This window comes from Lathamus discolor, chromosome 14, assembly GCF_037157495.1.
Source record: "Lathamus discolor isolate bLatDis1 chromosome 14, bLatDis1.hap1, whole genome shotgun sequence".
NCBI classification, from domain to species: domain Eukaryota; kingdom Metazoa; phylum Chordata; class Aves; order Psittaciformes; family Psittacidae; genus Lathamus; species Lathamus discolor.
Genome location: NC_088897.1, coordinates 141,695 through 156,287, shown reverse-complemented (window position 1 = coordinate 156,287; position 14,593 = coordinate 141,695). Strand labels below are relative to the sequence as shown.

The 14,593-nt window shown below is 59.0% G+C and overlaps 1 protein-coding gene across 4 annotated transcripts; it reads left to right on the top strand.

The window, feature by feature from the left end:
* The first annotated feature begins 207 nt into the window (after nt 1-207).
* LOC136021892 (septin-4-like) lies at nt 208-14,390 on the top strand. Of its 4 annotated transcripts, XR_010615937.1 has the most exons (13): nt 3,894-3,964; nt 5,795-6,088; nt 6,319-6,412; nt 6,542-6,628; nt 8,178-8,301; nt 8,451-8,585; nt 8,674-8,791; nt 9,109-9,210; nt 9,584-9,680; nt 9,818-9,980; nt 12,135-12,234; nt 12,535-12,836; nt 13,806-14,390. XR_010615937.1 is itself a non-coding variant. In XM_065694566.1 (12 exons), exons 1-12 carry the CDS (start codon nt 288-290, stop codon nt 12,592-12,594), a joined length of 1,377 nt encoding a protein of 458 aa, XP_065550638.1. In that variant the 5' UTR covers nt 208-287; the 3' UTR covers nt 12,595-14,390. The 4 variants fall into 4 exon arrangements, 3 of the variants coding, with proteins under 3 accessions (XP_065550638.1, XP_065550637.1, XP_065550639.1); XM_065694566.1 differs by lacking the exon at nt 3,894-3,964 and adding an exon at nt 208-290 and having other exon boundaries at nt 12,535-14,390; XM_065694565.1 differs by having other exon boundaries at nt 12,535-14,390.
* The last annotated feature ends 203 nt before the right edge of the window (nt 14,391-14,593 follow it).

Sequence of the window (14,593 nt, the reverse complement as noted above, 5' to 3'; positions counted from 1 at the left end):
TGGAGGTACCCGGTGCTAATGCTCTGTCTCCAATGCCCTGTCCCTGCTGCAGATCCCGGTACCCAAAGCTCTGCACCAAGGCCCTGGTGCTGGTGCCGCGGTGCTGCTGCCTTGTCCCAGCGCGTCATACCCGCCGGGCAGTGCCCGGTGCCGGTGGTGCCGAGCGCCCCGCCCCGCCCCGCCCCGGGCCGCCCCCGCCCCCGCCGGCTTCTATTTCTGCTAATCCCGGCGGTGGGGCCCGGCCGCTCGGCAGCCGCCGCTCCCGGACAGTGCCCGGCTCCGCAGCCATGGTAAGGCCGGAAGGCGGGGGGGCGGGGAGCCAGGCCGGGCTGTCCGGTACCGCACCGCCCCGCACCGCCCCGGGGAGCTGGGCCCGCTCCTGCATCTCGGTGCCCTCTGTGAAGGTGACGGTGCGGCGTGTGCGGAGCGGGCCGGGGCCGCCGGGGCCGCAGATGGGCGGAAGGGGGGTGGTGTCCGTGCGCCAGCGAGGCAGCACCTGCCCGCAACCAGCCACGGGGAAAGATGAAGGGGGAACCGAGACCGCCTACTGACACCGTCCCTCACCGTGGCATCGCCACGGGCGTCCCTCCACCCCCTCCCGGAAAGCCGACGCCGCTTCTGAGCGGCACCTGCAACTGTCCCCGAGACCTGTGAGTGTCCCTCTGTAGAGGCGGAGGCTGTCCTGGGCTGGCTCCGAGCGCAGTAGCGGCCACACAGCCGTACCTTTGCCAGGTCCCCGGGCTGCGGTCCCAGCGGTGGTGCCAGGCTGGACCAGCCCTGCTGTGGGGACTGTCACACACCCGGAGCCTAGCTGCATTTTGGAGCCGTTTCTGCAGGTACCTGCAAGGTCCGGAGCTGCCACCAGCCTTCCCCCGCCTTGGCAGGAGCATCACTTGTCCTGCCTCGATTGTGGCAGGTCCCCAGGAGCTGGGGCCACATCCTCACGGGGACCTTGAGGCATTGGTCATGCCCAGGGTGAAGGGTGATGGAGTGTTGTGGCTGTGGCACATGGCACCGGGGTTGTGGCCACTGGGATAGTTGCCCTTGTTGGGGACCATCCCAGCCATCCTTCCCCAGCAGCTGCCGTGGGAGTGGGACCGGCACATTCCTCTGGAGTGGAGCAGGATGCAGTGAAACCAGATAGGAGGGTGGCTGGCGGCGGGTCTTGTGTTGCAACTGGCTCCCTTGAGCGCCTTCCCAAAAGGCTCCAAACCATGGCTTTGGGGATAGATAGATCTGGGCTTGGAAACTTCTGCTGGGGGAGGACAACAGCCACAGGCAGATTTGGGAGGAGAGCTGAGCTCCCTTCTCCATTCATGTGGGGTTAGCTGGGGCTGGAGATGGGTGTGGATACATCCAGAATGACTGGTGGAGATGAAGCTGGTGCCCCTGACACCAGTGCCACATCCTTCTGTCCCCAAAGCAGTCTGCAGATTATCCAGAGAAGTGGGATGAGCAGCATTCCCCCTCAGCCTCTGCTCCTGGCTCTTAGTGGGATAGATCTTCTTGCCTGTTCCCATGTGACCCTGTTTCCAGCATGGGCAGGCCCTGCTGTCACTTTCCAGCTTTACATTGCCCCAAAGCCACTGTACGTTGTCCCATGTCAGGGTCCCTGTGCAAGAGCTCAGAGGTCTTTCAAGCTGGAGGATTCCCTCCAGGAATGGGTCTGGAGCTGCTGTGCAGAGGGATGTGCTGGGAAGGCTCTTGTCCCACATGCTCGCCTGCTTGGTGATGCCACCTTGCCTAGCCTGAGGACCTGCACCGCTGCCTGGCCCTGCATTCATTCGGTGCCCAGCACCCTGCTCCTGTTAAAGCTGTTGGTAGACTCGGTTTCCCAATTGCGATGCTTCTGTTGGGGTGGGAGAGCTGTAAGAAACTCTGATTGTAGCATGTTGGCATGAGCATCCCATGTATCTGGGGGCAGGCTGGAGCAGGAATAACCCTGGGGAAGAGCTGGGCTCCCCAGGCTGATCCTGGCAGAGTTGGGCTTTGGTGGGGGCCACTGTGCCCTTGCCCCATATGGAGTTTGTTCCCTTGGGACAGGGTGTTTGTGCTTGGTTTGCCCAGCTGTTACACTACAGTAGAGCCACACTATATTGTGGGTGGCACATCTAGACAGAATCACAATGATTTGGACTGGAAGAGAACTTAAAGACCATGTAGTTCCAGCCCTCTTGCCAAGGATGTCACCTTTAAGTGGGTTTGGGGATGCCACGGCCAGCCTAATTACAAGAACGGCCCATCTCTGGGATGTTCCCTTCCTTTTCCTATAGAAACAGGCTGGGAAAACCCATCCCATGGGAATGTGGTGCCAGGCAGAAAGATGATGAAGGGGGGAGCCAGTGGCTTTCCTAGCTCAGACTTCTGTTGTCCCTTGCTGCCTCTGCCACAGCCCTGGGGCTGGCACTGTGTGGGAAGTTGTGATGCAGTGTGACAAGGCAGCGTGTGTGTCACTTTGCTGGAGCTGCTAGGCCGGTGACAGCTGAGTGCCAGCGTGCATGCAGCTGGGTGCATAATCTGCTTATGGGGGCACCAACACAGCCCCAGGCTCCCCCTGTGGTAAATCCCCGCTCCTGCCGGGAGTGTGGAGTTGAATGATTGGAGAATGGTGGGTGTTGTAGGCCTGTGCTACAGCAGGCAGGGGGAATTGGAGGGGCACTGCTGGTGGGGTGCAGAGCCTGGTCAGGCTGGTGGGATTGTGGTGGAGTGCTGCAGACTGTGATGGGTGGGGAAAGGGGCTTCAAGGCCCTGGGGAAGCTCCTTAGGGAGGTGCAGGGTCAGCTGGGAATGGTGGCCTTGCTCTGCTGGGACTAGGCTGTGCAGGGACAGCTGAGGCTGGTGGGAACAATGTAGTCTCCATTGCTGGTGTTGAGTGGCCTCAAAGCTGGGTGAGGGGAGACCTAGCGCTGGGGTGAGGAGCTTGGCTGGGACCTAGGGATGCTGGGAATGGACACAGAAGGATCCAAGCCCTGCTCTCTGCCTGGTAGGCCTGCGGTTCATTGTGCCTGTCCCAGCACCAGCCAGTGCTTCAGTACTCTTCGATGCTCTCCTGGCAAATGCAGCCCTTCCACAGCTGAGCAGCCACAGTTCTGTGCCTGAGCTGCTCTGATTAATTTTGACATACATCAAGGTGAATTACCATTCCTGGTGACCCCTGACATCCAGAGCTGGGGACTCTGCTGCCGCCCGAAGCTCCTCTTGAGGCACTGTTAACCCTTTGCCTCCCTAAAATTGAGCTGGGGAGGCCAAGGCAGGACTGCTGGAGCTTCTGCGAGATATTCTGTGGTGGGCCTCATCCTTGCTTCTCCCAGCCCAGAGCTGGGCCCTTCCCAGCCAGACCCATCATGCCCAGCCAAAACAACAACATGGAGCTGTGCAGGGAAGCTTTGATTGTGAGGCGCAAAAGTGTTTTGCTTTCAAAGAGTGTTTCATGGAAAACTGTGTTTCTCCCATCAGAGAGGCTGTGGTGTCCTGCTGGGGTGGCTCTAGGGTAGGAAGCAGGAGAGGACTGGTGTGCACTGGGATGAAGAAGGCTTTTGTCCTAGGATGGAGGTGTTTCCATGGGCTGAACATCCCCCTGGGATGCAGCCAAGCTCTGCCCAGGGGGCTGCTGGTGGTGATGATAATGGTCGTGGTGATGATAATGGTCGTGGTGATGCAGCCCTCCAAGGACTTCCCTTGCCATCTCTTTGTCCTTGACATCTTGACAACTTGGCAGAAGCTGGACTTGGCTGTGCCCTGGGGCTCCCTCTCCCCTCCTTTGACCCCCTCTCTGGTCCCGCCCCACAGGGGCTGTGCTTGGATGCTGTGGGTGCCCCAGCTGTGGTGCCTGCCCAGGGTGGAGTTATGCTAATGCTACTCACCATCCCTCTGTGCAGCTGGTGCCACTTAGCATCCTCTCCTGGACACGGGTGACACCAGCTCTACCATGGCCACCTGCCCAGAGCTGCAGCCTGGGCAAGAGGTATGGAGGCAGCGTCCCCTCTCCAGCGGAGCGAGAGGGGGCACATGGGGATGGGGGACCCAGAGCACCCAGAATTCTGAGAAGGTGCCACAGCAATGCTTCATTCCTGGGACAGCCTTCCTGGGGGATGCACTTGCTGCAGGATTCCCGACGATGTGGTGCAAATGCTGTCCATGCCACAGCATTGCTGAGGTCATCGGTTTCTCTGGGGGTGGGGGACAAGGGACAGCCCCAAAGGGCTGGAGCACCGAGGGATGGAGCAACAGCAGAGCTGGGAGTGCTTGGTGGTGATGGTGGCATTATCTCCCATCTCTGTGTGGCCCGTAGCTGGGCTGTGCTGTGGTGGGGGCTGGTGCTGAGCCCCCCAGGTCAAGGTCAGTGAGAAAGAGGATGCTGTGATCACAGAGACCCACTGCCACGATCAACCTGCTGAGGGAGAGGAGGGTATGGGGGCACCGGTTGCCCCGCAAGCCTGGCCTCATGGCCTCTGTGCTGGGGGGGTGCACCTTGGGTGGGAGGAGGGGGGGGCAGGCATGTGAGCACAGAGCTCCTGCAGTGCCCTGACCTTGTTTCCAGCCCAGTAATTCAGCGCATCTTGCCTTGCCGCCGGCACTGCTGCCCGCCCTGCCAATGGAGCGGGGACATGGAGCAGGAGAGGATGTGTCCCTATGGAGAGCTCTTACTTTGAGGTGCTGACTGACGGGGCACTGGCCCCTCTGTGTGAGCCTGCAGCGTTTTGTCATCCCGTCTCCCCCCCCCCGACTCTGTGTGCCCCCTATTTGAGGATCTCCCTGCTCATGAGGCTGGGGTTTCCTGGCAGTTGCTGTGGTGGGATATTGGGGACCCTGTTGCCTACTGGCAGGAGGGCTTGTTCCCGCAGGATCTGCTGCCAGACATGTCTCCTCCCGCCAGCGCTTGTAAACAGGATGTGGAACTGTCCTAGTCTCGGCATCCCTGTCCCTTGTCCCAGCCCCACCACCTCATGGGGCCACCAGCTTGGGCACCGCTGTGCCCAGTCCCTGCCTGGCTTTGCTGCTGGCACCAGCTGCAGCATGGGCAGAGCTGGGTTAAGGGGATGTTGGGGTCCTGGTGCATGCAAGGACACAGCCTGAGTGGGTGTCCTGGGTTTAACTGTGGCAGTCGCTTTTTTCCTTCTTAGTAGCTGGTGCAGTGCTGTGGCTTTGACTTTAGCCTGAGAACAGTGCTGTTTCACAGTCCCTTTGCACAACAGGTTGTGCTGTCCTGATCCTTTTGAACACGGCCTTGGTGACAGTCGTGGGTCAGGCCCCCTGCCCCGGCTGTCTCCTGGAATTCAGGGATGGGAGCCCCTTGTGCCATTACCTGTACTGAGTGGGCCGGCAGGGGCACAGGCAGAGCCCTGCCCACCATCTGCCTGCCCGCTGGGTGCGGCCCCACAGCCAGTTCCTCAGCCACCACTGTTCATCTCTTCCTGGTGTCTCTTCCTCCCCCCTGTCCTCCCGGCAGGCCATGGGGTGTGTGGGGGCCCTGGTTACCCCAGAAGACCCCGAGGAGCAGCAGGGTGCTCAGGGGGAATGTCCCCATCCCTGTTCCCAGGAGTGCCAGGAGCTGGCTGTTGTCCCGGTGCCACAAACTGTAAGCGCCTGGGTGCATGGGAGCATGGCTGTCCTCACTGCCATCCCCATGGCTGTCCCCAGGGTGGTGGCCATGTCCCCATTCTCCTCCTATCTCTTTCATTCTTAGGTGCATGTGTATGGCTGCTGCAGCCTAGGGGCTCATGTTGCCAAGCTGGGTGATGCCACTTGGGGCTGGCAATGCCACCCCAGTGTCACCTGCTCTCTTGGTTCACAGATAAAGCGTTTCCTGAAGGAGGACTCTGAGGAGGCTGAGCTGAGCCAGCTCCTGCAGGACTGCCCACCGGTTGACAGCCCCAGGAAGGTGGAGCCCCCAGAGAGCTGGCAGGAGCCTGGCCACCCCCTCTGCGGCATGGGCAGGCTCCCCCCTGACGTCGACGAGAGGGATGCCAGGATCTTCTCCCGATCTCAGCCCCTGGATGTCCAGCAGCACATCACAGCTCCCGCACCCCCCAGCCCCAACCGGCCCCGGAGCCCTTGGGGACAGCTTGACCCCTATGACTCCTCTGAGGTGCAGGACACATCAGTGGGGAGGGGGGAGGACAAAGGGCTGCAGGAGTCACAGCAGAGGACATCTTCTCTCTTCACAGCCAAAGGGTTTGGGCAGGCATGGCCTCATCCCATGGTGCTCTAACCCTGGGGTCCCCCCTGGGGGGACAGGATGAAGGGGGTGTCCTGCTGGGTTGGGGAAGAGGGGGTAGGATGGTGGTATCCCCTGTACCACGTCCCCTCTGCCTGCAGGATGACAAGGAGTACGTGGGCTTTGCCACACTGCCCAATCAGGTTCATCGGAAGTCGGTGAAGAAGGGCTTTGACTTCACCCTCATGGTGGCAGGTATGGGGGGCAGAGGGTGTCCAGGCCTGAAAGATGACCCTGCTCTGTATCCCAAAAGCCATGGAGTGGGTGGGAGGGAGTGTGGGGGCGTACCAGCTGCCCCTCCTTACCCTTGTCCCCCATTCCCAGGGGAATCTGGGCTGGGCAAGTCCACCCTAATCAACAGCCTGTTCCTGATGGACATGTACAGAGACCGCAAGCTGCTAAATGCTGAAGGTGAGGATGGGAACAGTCCCAGGGATGGGGTGTTCTGGGTGTCTTGCGGGGGGCTGGCAGAGCCGTGTGCCTCTCCTGGGGGGCTGCAGCCCCTCCCCCTGCCCAGCAGGGCTCCTCCAGGTCTCCAATGCTGCCTGCAGCACGCTGCCAGCTGCCCATTGATGCTGGGGATGGCTCCATGGCAGCAGGGACCCCCCTGCCTGGCACACGCACCCCCATGGGGGCTTTGTCCTCACTGGGGAAACAAGCACCAGCTTCTATGGACTGGCTGGAACTGCAGTAAATCCAGGAACTGGGGACAGCCAGGGTCCAGGGCATAGGGCCATTTCAGCTGCAGCCAGTGTTTGATGTAAAATCGCCCAAACTTGCCCAAATCCACAGGGGTTCGAGGGGGTTGTTTGATTTGTTTCCATTGCTTTGAGTGAAAACCAAAATGCATGTGGCTACAAAATGCAACAGCAACATCCTTGGGAATGCAGAGACATGGAAGGGTCCTGGGGGGTAGAGGGGCACAGAATCATAGAATCTCTCAGTTTGGAAAAGACCGTTAAGATCATCGAGTCCAACCATTAACCCAGCACTGCCAAGTCCACCACTAAACCGTGTCCCCTAAGTGTCACACAGAATCACAGGATCATAGAATCAGACTGCTTTGGGTTGGAAGGGATCTTAAATCTCATCCGGTTCCAACCCCTGCCACGGGCAGGGACCCCTTCCCCTGGAGCAGCTTGCTCCAAGCCCCTGTGTCCAACCTGGCCTTGAGCACTGTCAGGGATGGGGCAGCCACAGCTTCTCTGGGTACCCTGTGCCAGCGCCTCAGCACCCTCACAGGGAAGAGCTTCTGCCTAAGAGCTCATCTCAGTCTCCCCTCGGGCAGGTTAAAGCCATTCCCCTTGGCCTGTCCCTTGTCCAAAGCCCCTCTTCAGGTTTCTTGTAGTCCTTTTATGCACTAGAAGCTTCTCTAAGGTCTCCACTTAAGGAACCTTCTCTTCTCCAAGCTGACGCAGCCCAGCTCTCTCAGCCTGGCTCCAGACAAAACTGCTCCAGCCCTTGCAGCACCTCCGTGGCCTCCTCTGACCTTGCACCAGCAGCTTCCCATGCCTCTTGTGTTGGGGGCCCATTTACACATCTTTTAAATACATCCAGGGACAGTGACTCCACCACTGCCCTGGACAGCCTGTTCTGATGCTATGCGCAGTCCTGGAGTGGTGGGGTCATGCATAGGGGTTACAGGGAGCTAAAATTGCTCCCACAGTGATGCCTGGACCCAGCAGACTCGTCTGCTTCTGGAATTGGGGTGTCAAGGAATGGCACAGCCACCATGGGATGGGTATACATTCATATGGATGCCAGAGGCCATGGCATGAAGCATCAAATCTTGGCTATGGACCCCGGTGCACATAAGGGCTGAACCTGCAAAGCTGTCCCAGCCTTACAGGGTTAGGGGTGACGCCTGAGGGGCTGCAGCATCTCCCTGCATCACTCCCATCGCCTGTCAACCGAGGTGCCCTCCCCATTACCACTGTTCATGTGTCTCCTGCCGCTGCAGAGCGCATCACACAGACAGTGGAGATCATCAAGCACATGGTGGACATTGAGGAGAAGGGCGTCAAGTTGCGCCTGACCATTGTGGACACGCCAGGCTTTGGTGATGCCGTCAACAACACTGAGTGGTACGTGCTGTGGAAGGTCTCCCCAGGGATTGCCTCTGAGGGTGGGATGCCCAAGGGTCATCAGGCTGCGATGTTTGAGCTATGGGATGTGTTGAGCTGGGGGTTCAGGGAACCCTGAAGATCCCACAGTCACCTCCCTGTCTCCACAGCTGGAAGCCGGTGGCTGACTACATTGACCAGCAGTTTGAGCAGTATTTCCGTGATGAAAGTGGCCTCAACAGGAAGAACATCCAGGACAATCGTGTCCACTGCTGCATCTACTTCATCTCGCCCTATGGCCATGGGTACAAGCAGCCCCTGCCCACGCAGATGAGGTAGGGGTGCTCGGGAAGGGACTTGGTGGAATGGTGCTCACTGGATTCCCCCCCACAGGCTCCGGCCCCTGGATGTGGAGTTCATGAGAGCCCTGCACCAGCGGGTGAACATTGTGCCTGTGTTGGCCAAGGCTGACACCCTGACTCCGACAGAGGTGCAGCGCATGAAGAACAAGGTGAGGGGAGGTCAGCCCAACAGGTCCCTGGGGAAGGGGCTGCACTGGGGCTAGTGGCCCTGTCCCACTCAGCTGGGGGCTTTCTCAGTCCCCTGCCCAGACTTTGACATGGAGGATCCTCCATGTTCTCAGCATCGTAGAGGACTCTGTTGCCAATATAGCCACCAATATAGGACACGTCTCCTTGGTGCTCAGCTGCAGGCTGTAAGGGTTTGGGTGGAACAGGGTCTTGTATTTGCTTGGAGGACACTGGTGGTGCTTCTCACACCATTTCCGAGGGCCAGAGCCTTGCCCTCAGTGGGGCTGTCTGCCTCCAGATCCGTGAGGACATTGACCACTATGGCATCCGACTCTACCAGTTCCCTGAGTGTGACTCAGATGAGGATGAGGAATTCAAGCTGCAGGACCAGGCATTGAAGGTGGGTCAGGTTCCACCAGCTCCATTCTTGGAGGGGCAGAGCCCCAAGGCCAGGAGGAGATGTCAATCTGGGGTACCCTTAGCACTCTCTGGGGCCACGCAAGCTCTCCAGCACCCCCACATGATGGGGTCGGTACATGTTGCATGATCAGGATGCATCAGCAAAGACCCCACATGTGCCTCCTGCAGCTTGGTGGGATGGGGCTGGGGTGGAGAAACCCATTGTTGCAACTCTTGCCATCCCACCTGGGGCTCTCTGTAGCCAGGGCTCTGGGATATCTTGGCAAATGGGTTCTGGATTCTGCCGAGAAGTGTGTGGAGGGCTGTGGGCTATGGTAGACCAAGCTCTGCTAATCCCTGCCATCCTCCTGCAGGACAGCATTCCCTTTGCTGTCATCGGCAGCAACACGGTGGTGGAAGCCAAAGGCCGGCGCATCCGTGGGCGCCTCTATCCCTGGGGCATTGTGGAAGGTAATGCTGAGCTGTGTCCCCAGTGTCCCACTGGGGATGGGGACATGGCGTGCCCCATCTCCACGTTGCTCAGTCCTGGGGCCTTTGGGGGAATGTGGGGGACTGGCTGTGACCCCTGACCTCGGGCTCCCCTGCAGTGGAGAACCCATCCCACTCTGATTTCGTGAAGCTACGGACAATGCTGGTGAGGACCCACATGCAGGACCTCAAGGATGTGACGCAGGACATCCACTATGAGAATTACCGCAGGCAGTGCATCCAGAGCATGACCCGCATGGTAGTGAAGGAGAGGAACCGCAAGTAAGGGACAAGGAGTGGGGTTCCAGGCTGGGGGGTGGGGGTGGCATCTCCTGTCTTTGGGGTGACCCCAGCCCATTGCAAGTGGTGATCTTGGTGGGTTGGGATTTTGTGTGGGTCCATGCTGGGCAGCATGGAAGGCTGGGTAAGAAAGCCTATCGGCGTTGTGGGGAACCCCAGTGTGTTGGGGGACCCTCCCTGTGCCACTTGGCTGGGTCTGGCTGGGGGAGGATGCTCTGGCAGTGGGACCTTGTGTCCCCTTTAAGGCTGGGTCTATCTTAGGGGGATGCTTCAGTAGTGAGGGGAAACCCCATAGGGCTGGCTTTGTGGGGGGAATACTATGGCAGTGGTGGGGGGACCCTGCACAGCCCCCCAGGGCTGGGGGGATCCTCCAGCAGCAAAGGGGAACCTAAGTCCCCTGTGGCTGGTTGTGCCTTGGGGGTTGCTTCAGCAGTGAGGGGGACCCTGCATCCCACTCCTGTAGAGCCAGGCAAGCAGCTGGTGCTGGGTTCATGTCATTCACACCCTCTTTAGCCACCCCTTGGCTGGAGGGTCCCACGAGGGACCCTGCTTTGTGGGGCTGGAGCAGTGTGGGAGAAAGTTGGAGGCTCTGTGGGGTGTGGGGGGCCGAAGCAGCAGTGCTGGCGGTGGGAGGCTGGCGGTGGCTGCAGGTGCCTCTAAGCTGGTCTCTCCATATGTGCCGCCGGAGAAGGCAGCATCCCTCAGCACTGAGGCTGTGCTGTGCTGACTGCTCTGCCGACTGAGCCATGCTGGGCCCCCGCTGTCCTCCCCCATGTCCACCCCTCTGGCCTCCATATAAAGTACTTGCTGGTACCCAACGCTGTCTTTGTTCTTCTGTGCCCATGCAAGGGCCAGGCAGCTATGTGGCCACCCACCTGCTGGCCACACAAATTACCCCTGGGGTGCCAGCACCCCCGGTGGTGCTGTGAGGACTCTGTGTGCTGGTGGCATTGCCCTGTCTCACCCAGTAAGGTGGGGTTGGGAGGATATGTTACTGTCTGGTGGCACCTAGCTTTTCCCAGCCAAAGGCTGTTCAAGGGAAGGGCTGCAGGGCAGGTACCCCATTGTACTAACCTCCTGTGGGGGTGTGATTTTGAGGTGCAGGAGGCAGTGGCAGACAGTCTGCCCTGGGCTGGTGAAGCTACTTGTCCCATTGTCAGTGTCCAGGTCAAGCCTTGCCTTGCTGCCAGGGATAGAAGGAGCTTGATGTGCTCTGCTGGGTGACCCCATGGTGAAGAGCTGTGACAACAGGCAGTGACTTCCAAAGCAGCTCAAACCATGGCCAAGCCCCCTCCCTTGCTGGCAAAGTCCCCCCAGCACAACAGGACCTTCCAGGGCTGGGGTTGCCCACCCACCCAGCAACGTCCACTATGTCCATCACCCCCTTGCACCAGCAGTGGCATGTGGCAGTGGCACGTGGTGGCATGTGTGATCCCTGCCAGCTGCTATGGCACTGTCCCACCCATACTGTCACCCGCTGAGGTAGCACGTGACATCCACAGGGATTCATCTGAGAGAGCTGGTTAACATGCTGTTAACATGGGAGAAGCTATCGATTGTGTTGGCTGCAGTCCTGCGCAGTGGGATGGTCCCAGGTGGATGCCAACAGCTTCCTCCAGCAGCGTTGGGCTGATGGGAGCTGATGCTTGGGAAAAGGGGTTTTGAGCATCCTTGGGGCTGGCTGGGCAGTAGGGTGCCATGGGAGTCCATCCTAGGGCAGGGCTGGGGCTGTGGGAGAGAAGGGAGATGCCAAGTTGAAGACTCTTTAAAAGCAACGGAGGAAATACTGGGTAAGGAGAGTCTGATCCCAGCTTGAACACCCATCAGGATCCTTCCCAAACTGGGAGGAGCATAGAGAAAGATCCATGTCTTAGGTGGTCCCTGGCACCCACTGCTGTGGTGGTGCCTCCTAAACTGGCACATGGCAGGTCAGGGTAGTGCTGAGGTTTGGAGGGAATGCCTGGAACTGCTCCTATTGCCCCTGCCTGGAAAATGACCCAGTGTGATGCTGGCTGGGGGCTCAGGGTCTGTGTGGGTGGGTGCTGGGTACCTGCAACGTTTGGGATCTCCATGGTTGCAGCACCTATGGTGGAATGTCCATGTGGCAGCATACTTACCTCCTTTCTCTGCCTGCAGCAAGCTGACACGGGAGAGTGGGACAGATTTCCCCATACCTGTCATCCCCTCGGTACCAGATGCAGAGACAGAAAAGCTCATTCGGGAGAAGGATGAGGAGGTGAGTGTGGGGTAGGACTGAGCCCCCCTGATCAATCCATGTCCCTATCCCCAGGGATGGCATAGCTGCCAGGGGCCACCCTTTCTGCAGCAACCCAGCAGCTGCTGCTCTTCAGGCCAGGATGAGGAAGTGAAGGAGGAGCATCAAAGGGTTCCGCCTTCCTCCTCCCTTCCCCCGCGGCCCAGCTCTTGGTGATCCCAATCTGCTTGGGCTGCTCGACTCAAATACGTTTGCACGGCAGCTGGCGTAGGTGGGAGAGTACCAGCGCCCCCCAGCGATCCTTTCTCTGCTCCCTTCCAGCTGCGGCGCATGCAGGAGATGCTCCAGAAGATCCAGAAGCAGATGAAGGACTCACACTAACTCCTTTTTCCTCCTCCTCCTCCTCCTTGTGCCCCAAATCAGAAACATTTGCATCACTCTCCATCCTACCCTGACCCTGCTGCAAGACGCAGTACAACACTGACTGCATCTGCCACCTTAAGCTGCTGTGGTATTGCCTTATCCAACCAACCAGCATCCATCCCATGGGGACAGTGAGGGGACAACGAATGCAGTCTGGAGGTCCCTTGGCCTGGCCAGATTGCTGATCACCTTGCCTCAGGGTGGGGACAGCTTTTTCTCCTGAGCTTTGGCTTTCCCTGTTTCCCCCACAGCTCTGGAGAGAGAGACATCAGCTGCTCATGTTATGTCTGTCTCTTGTCCCTGTGTTACCTCCAGCCTCTCTGCTTACGGCCTTTATGCTGAGCTTGGCCCAGGCTTCAGGGAAGAGGAGGTGGATGGGGTTGACTGAGCTGCCTTGCTGAGGGGAGGATGGGGCTGCTTCCCCCTGGCTTTGGCTGGAGCAGAGGGTCAGCAGTTCCTGAGGACTGCAGGCGACCAAGCGGGTGAAGGGGCAGCCACTGTCCTGGCATGGGTGGCAGCCGGTACTCAGACCCCCTTGGCTGCCTCCTGTCCAGCACTGGTGTGAGGACAAACTGAAGCTCAGCAGTGTCCAGTCCCATGTCTGTGACAGGGACCTTGTCCCCTCTGAGCACTGCCCCTTGGGAGCACCCCATGTCCCTTGGTGTTGGGAAGGGCCGCGGATGGAGAGCACTGGGGAATCACATTCCCCAGAGGAAGCTCCTAGAACCTTAAATTAGAGGCCAGGTCCCCAGACTGGCCCCCTGTTATGTTTGCCCTGTAAAGCAATAATGACTGTCCTGGTGGTGCTTCCTGACCTGCAGCAACAGCATTGTCCCTCACTGGTGTTTCAGCCCCTCGTGCCACCTATTTGTCTGTGGTGTCTCTGTGTGGCCCTAGGACGGCCCTGTCCCAGCTGCTTCCCGGCAGAGCATCACTGTGTCCCCCAAGGATGTCCCCATTTATATTGCTTCCCAGGAAATCACTGCTGTGTGTCCCCATCTGTGTTGCTGCTCTGCAGAGCACTGCAGTGTGTCACCCCACAGAGTGTCCCCATCTGTGTTGCTTTCCCATAGAGTACTAATGTCACGTGCCTGTGTTCCCCCAAGATGTCCTCACCCATGTAGCTGCCCTGCAGAGCCCTGCATCTTGTCCCTGTGTTTCCCCCCCAGGATGTCTATATCTGCACTGCTCTCTGGCAAAGCACTGCTGCGTGGCCCCAGTGTGAGCCCTGGCCAGTGACTGTGGAGATGGACCTGAACCCTCCCTGCCAGCCTTCTGCTCACCTCCCCAGGTACAGGGAAAGATGAAAGGGGATGGTGAGGCTGCAGAGCAGAGGCAGAACCATGAGCAGTGGGATTGCTGGGGTCCCCTGGGTGTGTTCACCCCATGGTGTGGGGTTTGCACCCAGGCAGCTTGGCTGAGGGGGGCTGTGTCTGGTCAAGGCTCAAAGCGGATACTGCATGGTGCTGGGGCAGCATCTGGCATGTGCCACCCATGTCCCTGTGCCACAGGAGGGTCCCTTGACCCCCGTGGGCAGGGACCCCTTGAGCAGGGCCCCACAGGGTCTATTAGCACTTTCCTTTTTTTAACCTTGCTATTTTATTACAGAAGTACCTACCTTTGCATGATGGTCATAGAGGCATTTATTAAAGAATAAGCTGAATGTAGGTTTATAAATTCTTATAGAGCTAGTGGAAATATTTTTATCCCTCCACAACCATTCACAATAAATATGGCTGACCCACCTTGTCTGACACCTTGAGTTGCTTCCATGTGGGTGCTGGGCACCCTATGGCCCCAGGCAGGCAGGCAAGGATGGGGGCTGATGGGGGCCAGTGGTGTGGCCTCTTGCTCCTGGCTCCTGTTTCCCTGGCAAAGGCTCAAAATGGGTACGGGAAGGGGCATGTGCTGCACCTACTGGGGTACCCAGCTTGGGGTGGGAGACCTTTTGGGACCC